Source organism: Doryrhamphus excisus, linkage group LG11 (assembly GCF_037039965.1).
Source record: "Doryrhamphus excisus strain RoL-2023G ecotype Guam linkage group LG11, RoL_Dexc_Guam_v1.1, whole genome shotgun sequence".
Classification (NCBI taxonomy): Eukaryota; Metazoa; Chordata; class Actinopteri; order Syngnathiformes; family Syngnathidae; genus Doryrhamphus; species Doryrhamphus excisus.
The window spans coordinates 16,079,825-16,087,500 of record NC_136367.1 but is presented as its reverse complement, the minus strand read 5'-3'; the positions used below and the strand labels follow the sequence as shown (position 1 = coordinate 16,087,500).

Genomic DNA, 7,676 nt, shown 5'->3' with positions numbered 1-7,676 from the left:
CTCTCTCTATCCATCTATCCATCTATCACATATTAATAGTAGAGTCTTGAACCAGTCATGATGTGCTATATATATCACTATATTGCCACTATGGTACACATTATGTCATTGGATGGTCATGACAAAAAAAACTATAGTATTAGGAAAGCAGGAAGTGAACAAATGTAACAGTTAGTGATTGTAAAAGTACCAGATGGAGGGGTAGGATTTAATAAGCTTTGCTTCTTCCTACTCCTTTTGGACATGTGGAACTGGGAACTGATTATGGGATGCATTCAATTGTAATCTGATGCATGTTCAAATGAAATAAAACCATTCCCATTCCCATTCCCATTCCCATAATACATATGAATACATGATGCAGCGTACCTGTACTGGGACAGATGAGGAGCTGGTGAAATCTCCAGACAAAAGGTCCAAAGCCTCGTTGGTATTCAAGGTAGGCTGCATGAAGCACAACAAGCATGGATGATAAAAACATCTTCCACCATGCCGTGAAGTCTTTATTGTAAAAATATGTACGTAAACCTAGTCCTACCTCAGGTTTAGGAGCAGGTAGTTTCTTAAGTTCCTCCTCGTTAAACCTGTACTCTGGAGGAATGGTGTCCTCCTTCTCCCCCACAAACACACCCTCCTCCTCTTTGTGTTTGTCCTCCTTTTTTACACAGAAAAGGCAGTCAATTAAATCTTGTGAGTGACCACTAGAGATTTATTAATATTTATTAATAGTCGGGAACCTACGGAGACAATATCCTCAGGTCTGAGTTTAGGGGGTTCAGGATTTAGTTCTGGTGTTGGTAGGGTGTCGCTAAGAGCACTGAGAGCATCCAGAGGTAGGGGGTCAGCCTGTGAAGAGAACAATCAGAGGATCCGGACTAATAAAATTTGGAAGTAATATGATTTAGTGATGTTATTATGAAAAAGAAAAAGTCTGACACTGACCTGAGTGGACTTGGGTGTGGCAGGAGACACAGACACCGTAGGAACAAACGCCGGGACTTCAGCTTTCTACAACAACAGAAAGAGAAGTTTGCAGTTCTTGGTCTGCTCTTATTGTGAGATCCACTGTGTACCTGTGTAGGAGCTGCTGAGGAGGTCATCAAGTCCCCACACAGAAGGTCCAGGGCCTCGCCGGTATTCATGGTAGGCTGGAGGAGAACACATTTTCAGAAACTGGCCTGGGAGGAAGTGGAGAGGGAATATCTGGGCTTCCCTGCTTATCCCGACTTCGGATAAGCGATAGAAAATGTATGGATATATGCTTTTAGGCTGTCATGTGATCAGTGCACCAGGGTTCAATTCCACCCTCGGCCATCTCTGTGTGGAGTTTGCATATTCTCCCCGTGCAACTGCAGCGTGGGACTAATTATATCTCATATTTGTTATTCATTGAGGGTGCATTTTTAAGTTTTTCAATGCACATTTGTCAAAATATTTTAATTCATATTTAATATTAAGCACATTTAATATTTAATATACTCCCCGTGCATGTGTGGGATTTTTACGGGTACTCCGGTTTCCTCCCACATTCCAAAAACATGCTAGGTTAATTAGCGACTCCAAATTGTCCATAGGTATGAATGTGAGTGTGAATGGTTGTTTGACTATATGTGCCCTGTGATTGGCTGGCGACCAGTCCAGGGTGTACCCCGCCTCTCGCCCGAAGACAGCTGGGATAGGCTCCAGCACACCCGCGACCCTCATGAGGGTAAGCAGTAAAAAATGAATGAATATTTAATATAATATATACTTGATATTTAGGGCTATTAGAGTTTTTTACATTGATATTGTTTATTTTAATATTTTATTTTTTTGTATGTTTAATATGCATTTGCACTGTCTGTTGACATTTTGTACTTTTGTTTTTACTGCACCTCAAGATAGTAAAAACAATTAAAAACCGTAGATTTTTTTGTTATTTCTACTATAATTTTATATTACAAGGAGTACAGTGCAATCAGAGCGTCGGACCGAGTGTGGGGGTGTAGCGGTCACAGCGTCGGACAGGGGGTCGTAACGCCGGATCATAATACTTCAGATTTCAAGGTACGTTATCACGTGTTGAGTCGGAACGAACGTGAACATCGTCAGTGAAAGGACTGACTCGACATGGCCGACCGGGTCTATGCACAAGGGGGAGATCACAGGCTAACAACCAATTGACCAAAATGACCGAATCTTTTACTGAATCAACCGGAATGATCCGATTCACTACAAATGATCTACAATCTCACCTCAGGTTTCGGGGCAGGCAGTTTCTTGAGTTCCTCCTCGTTAAACCTGTACTCTGGAGCGATTGTGTCATCCCTCACTCCTACGAGCACACCTTCCTCCTCCTTGTGTTTGTCCTCCTGCCATACCCAAAAAAGGAATATGGAATCGGGTACCAGCGTCCACACCATGTAGCCTGGATACTTAATTGTTTGCCTACCGAGACAATGTCTTCAGGTCGGAGTTTGGGTTCAGGTTTTGGTTCTGGTGCTGCCAACATGTCACCAAGGTCATTGAGAGCATCCAGCGACATGGAACCCCCCTGAGAAGAAAACAAGGAATGGGTGTTTTTACATTTACAGTAGATTTTAACTCAAATAATGTGGTCATGCAAAAAGAGTAATATGGATACATGGAAAGAAATAAACAAAAATGGCCACTGACCTGATCGGTCTTGGGCTTTGTGTCCACTCCAGCCTTCAGAGAGAAGTTAGTCGAGGCTTTTTCCATTTTAGTTTCTTGATCATCAAGTGGAGAAACACACATGGTTTTCTACACCAAGAAACAAGAAACAAAGTTTTTACATCAGATGGAGCTGCTGTGTCCAGTCCAGGCTTTTAGCTCGATGGCTAGCGCTTTGGATGTACGTTCTTCTAACCCTGGTTCTAGCCAGGTTGGATTGCATTTTTAATTCTTCATAATTCATTCATTTTCTACCGCTTTTTCCTCCCGACTGGTCACCAGCCAATCACAGGACACATATAGACAAACAACCATTCACACTCACATTCATACCTATGGACAATTTGAAGTCGCTTTTTGGAATGTTTTTGGAATGTGGGAGGAAACCGGAGTACCCGGAGAAAACCCACGCATGCACGGGGAGAACATGCAAACTCCACACAGAGATTACTGAGGGTGGAATTGAACCCTGGTCTCCTAGCTGTGAGGTCTGCACGCTAACCATTCATTCATTCATTTTCTACCGCTTTTTCCTCACGAGGGTCGCGGGGGTGCTGGAGCCTATCCCAGCTGTCTTTGGGCGAGAGGCGGGGTACACCCTGGACGGGTCGCCAGCCAATCACAGGGTACATATAGTCAAACAACCATTCACACTCACATTCATACCTATGGATAATATGAAGTTGCTTTTTGGAATGTGGGAGAAAAACGGAGTACCCGGAGAAAACCCACAGAGATGGCCGAGGGTGGAATTGAACCCTGGTCTCCTAGCTGCGAGGTCTGTGCGCTAACCACTCTTCCACCGTGCCAACCCCATTTTTAATTGTGTGTTTTTTTTTAAATTGTCCTACCTTGAAAGGAGCAGTGGGAATTCCAGTTGCCAAGGAGAAATTATCAACCTCCATCTTGGCTTTTTTATCAGCTGGCGGACACACTGCTACACTGGGACGAGCCGCAGGAGCGTCAACCTTCTGCAAACACCAGATGAAGATGTATTTATGTATGTAAAACATGCATATTAGTGAATTTATTATTTATCTAGCCTTACAAGGGGGGGTGCAACATGACAAGGGCCAACCAATGAGGTGCTGTCCTTTGTCTGCATGCAAGTTAAGTTAATATACTGAATTGCTGCATACTGTTATATAGCTTAGCATGTCAAAAAGGTACATGCGCCCTTCTTATGGTTGCTGATCTCGCAGCTCAATACTACATGCTATACTACATTCCTGACTGCAGTGCAGTGCACCGGCATAAAGACTGACCTCCTGCTTTTTGGGTGCGGCTGGAACAGTTGACGTCATGAAACCTTCTGAAAGGCAATCCAGGGCCTCGTCTGTGGACAGTGGTTTCTACGGAGAAATACACCAAGTCATCATCAGCTAACCTAGATATTAAACTACACCACTCTTTCCTTAAATAACAGTAGTCTGTTGCCGACGGCAATACAACCCTCCCACTAGAGGGCACGTCTGACTAATTCCTTACAGGAAACAAAAAAAGATTAAATTCCATCAAGAAATATAAAACACTTATTACATATTCAACATTAAAATGCTTTAACTGACATATTAACGCCACCAAAGACTAAAATCAGAACTCACACCAAAGAAAAAGGAGTGGAAAAAATCATGAGACTCAAAAGAGGAGTGTCTTGATGCAGTATGCTGCACTAGAAACGAAGCAGTGATGACGAACTGTTGTTAGCTACGTAGAAAGTGATGCATATGTGGGCAGTATTATTATAGGATGTCAACATGGGACAACATAGGAAAGTTCTGTTCCACACTCATGATGGAACATGAATGTGGTTTCCCTGAATGTTACCACAAAGTTGGATGCATAACATGACACACATGCTTTAACAACTTCAATGAAAGTCTTCCCCAACCACTGATTGGCAAATGAAGTCTGAAGTGGAACTATTTTGTCCTAATAATGCATGTTTGTGTTGGACAAGAGCCAACAAGATTCAGCAACAAAAGATGGATCCTGCCCTGCCTGCTTAAACAACACCCAACACTGCAATGCAACATTCCTCACACTAGTGTCGAGTGGGCGAGTCCTAGAGCAGCAAAGATCAACAAACAGGCAGTGTGTCAAGTTCACTTACAGGAACATCTTTGGGTTTGGTATCTGCAGGAAGTGGAGCCTACAAAATAAAAGTACATGAGGAAATTAACACAAAAACTGATAAGTATCATCTTTTAATATTAATAATAATATGTGATTTGTGCTCATGTACAGATTGGCTAAGGCCTTACAAAATTGTATAGTAGTCCCTCGTTTATCACTGTTAATTGGTTCCAGACCTGACCGTTATAAGTGAATTTCCATGTAATAGGATTCATTCTTTCATTCATTCATTTTCTACCGCTTATCCTCACAAGGGTCGAGGGGGATCTTGGAGCCTATTCCAGCTGTCTGAGAGGCGGGGTACACCCTGGACTGGTCACCAGCCAATCACAGGGTACATATAGACAAACAACCATTCACACTCACATTCATACCTATGGACAATTTGGAGTCGCTAATTAACCTAGCATGTTTTTGGAATGTGGGAGGAAACCGGAGAGAACCCACGCATGCACGGGGCAAACATGCAAAATGTGTAGACACAGAGATGGCCGAGGGTGGAATTGAACCCGGGTCTCCTAGCTGTGAGGCCTGCATGCACATTCATTCTTTCATTCATTCATTCATTTTCTACCGCTTATCCTCACAAGGGTCGAGGGGGTGCTGGAGCCTATCCCAGCTGTCTTCGTCCGAGAGGCCTGGTACACCCTGGACTGGTCACCAGCCAATCACAGGGCACATATAGACAAACAACCATTCACACTCACATTCATACCTATGGACAATTTGGAGTCGCTAATTAACCTAGCATGTTTTTGGAATGTGGGAGGAAACCGGCGAGAACTCACGCATGCACGGGGAGAACATGCAACATGTGATGGCCGAGGGGGGAATTGAACTCGGGTCTCCTAGTTGTGAGGCCTGCATGCACATTCAATCTTTAATAATATAATTTTTTCATAACTAGAACATAAAAACCCTGTTTAGGACCTTCCAAATATGTTTTTTTAACATTATTAGAGCCCTATAGATATAAAATAACACCCCTACAGTCACCTTTACACTCTTATTACCAAATATAGTAGATATAATCAGAAAAAAATAAGCAATTTAAGACTAGGCTTGTTTGTGTTGCAGTGAACAGGAAATGACGTTGGGTTAATATATAGATGGATTTGCAAATATACAGTATACATGGTTGTACATTATCCTGTACGTAGAACTGACCATTGCATCATATCTGTATTCCGGTGGCAGCGTGTCGTCTCTTTCCCCGCACTTGTTAGCTTCCTCGGCTGTGACGTCATGCTGTGACATGTGCAACACACAATAACTCACACCAGAGCCATGCAATCACATACAATATCTGATCCCTTTGGGAGGGGGGTGTGTATTTGTACCTCTTTGACCTCTGGACCAGTAAATACAGGTTGTTTTGGGGTGACAGGACCAACTGGTGAGAGCGTATCGGCCAAGGCATCAAATGGATTTACTGGAGGTGCCTGAACATGCCACACGTGTAAGCACAGTAGAGCAAGCCGCATGCTATCATGCCTTCCATGGCCGAATAACACATCTCTACCTCTTTGGCGCCTGTTGATGCTGCCTGGGGAGGGACTTCCACTGTCACCTTTAAACAAGAATAAATACGAATGTGTCATAAAAAAAACATAAAAAGTGGAATCTTAAGTCATACTCAATGTTTGGTGAATAAAACAGTGTCCACAACATTAGGTACAAACTGCATTGCACATTATTGTTTTAGGACAATAATGCTGAATCATTTATTTGCATTTTTTTCAATTAATTAATTACAAAATCCGGTTAAAATGCACACAGCATACAAGTACCACTGTTAAAAAAAACAACAATGGTTACACATGTTTTTTATTTCATTTGAACATGCATCAGATTACAATTGAATGCATCCCATAATCAGTTCACAGTTCCACATGTCCAAAAAGGAGTAGGAAGAAGCAAAGCTTATTAAATCCTACCCCTCCATCTTGTACTTTTACAATCAGTAACTGTTACATTTGTTCACTTCTTGCTTTCTTTAATTTTAATTTTAATTTTAAGACTCTTCATCCTTCCTCATGTCCTTCCTCCATATTCCAACATTTGTTCACTTCCTGCTTTCCTAATTTTAATTTTAATTTTAATTTTAATTTTAATTTTAATTTTAATTTTAATTTTAATTTTAATTTTAATTTTAATTTTAATTTTAATTTTAATTTTAATTTTAATTTTAATTTTAATTTTAATTTTAATTTTAATTTTAATTTTAAGACTCTTCATCCTTGTATTTAGCAAACATCAACTGCTTGTATTGTTTCTTGAATTGGCTCATCGTTGTGCATTGTTTGAGGGTCTTACTCAATCCATATATTTTTAATACTTTCATAACACAACAAACAAGAGCAAGTAAAACTTCACAGAGAGCATCAGAGGTAAAAGGAAGTAGATGATGCGAGAGTTCTACCTTGGCTGGTCCTTTTGGTGACTCTTTAGATGTCGACACGGCAACATGAGCTGATGCTAGTGAAGTTGCCGCTGTTCCAGTGGCGGTAGCAGAGGGCGTTATAGTCGGTACAGGTGAGGTCTACAAAACCAAATCCGTATAATTACTCAAACGCATATATTATCATAAACTCAATCAGATGCTTCAGAAAGACGTTGTATGCTTCAAACAAGAAAAAAATGAAGCCTTTCATCCCCTGCTGAGCTCTGCGATGAAACAGTTACCTTCGACATCACCGTGGGACCGCCCCTCGTCCCAGCTGATGTCATGTTGACAACAGTAGACCCAGCGGACGGCATGTCAATAACAGTGGGCTTGGTGTTAGTCTACAAACCAAGGAGCAAGTGTTTAATGGATGTTTGGAGGTTATTTGTATCGTGAAAAGTCAGGATGTGGCGATAGCTGA

At 41.6% G+C, this 7,676-nt stretch overlaps 1 protein-coding gene across 19 annotated transcripts in view; it reads right to left on the bottom strand.

The window, feature by feature from the left end:
• cast (calpastatin) overlaps positions 1–7,676 on the bottom strand; it is a 37,677-nt gene that overhangs the window by 8,999 nt on the left and 21,002 nt on the right. For 9 of the 19 annotated variants that reach the window (XM_058067537.2, XM_078794841.1, XM_078794846.1 and 6 more), the window contains 17 exons: positions 7,495–7,596; positions 7,232–7,351; positions 6,332–6,379; positions 6,150–6,251; positions 5,977–6,057; positions 4,787–4,825; positions 3,939–4,025; positions 3,722–3,772; positions 3,525–3,644; positions 2,656–2,763; positions 2,432–2,533; positions 2,235–2,351; positions 1,074–1,148; positions 943–1,008; positions 742–846; positions 539–655; positions 370–444 (listed from right to left, as the gene is read on the bottom strand). In XM_058067537.2, coding sequence (XP_057923520.2) covers positions 370–444; positions 539–655; positions 742–846; positions 943–1,008; positions 1,074–1,148; positions 2,235–2,351; positions 2,432–2,533; positions 2,656–2,763; positions 3,525–3,644; positions 3,722–3,772; positions 3,939–4,025; positions 4,787–4,825; positions 5,977–6,057; positions 6,150–6,251; positions 6,332–6,379; positions 7,232–7,351; positions 7,495–7,596 — 1,515 coding nt within the window. The remainder of the gene's footprint in view (positions 1–369; positions 445–538; positions 656–741; positions 847–942; positions 1,009–1,073; positions 1,149–2,234; positions 2,352–2,431; positions 2,534–2,655; positions 2,764–3,524; positions 3,645–3,721; positions 3,773–3,938; positions 4,026–4,786; positions 4,826–5,976; positions 6,058–6,149; positions 6,252–6,331; positions 6,380–7,231; positions 7,352–7,494; positions 7,597–7,676) is intronic. The other 10 variants (XM_058067600.2, XM_078794849.1, XM_058067592.2 and 7 more) reach the window with 5 other exon arrangements.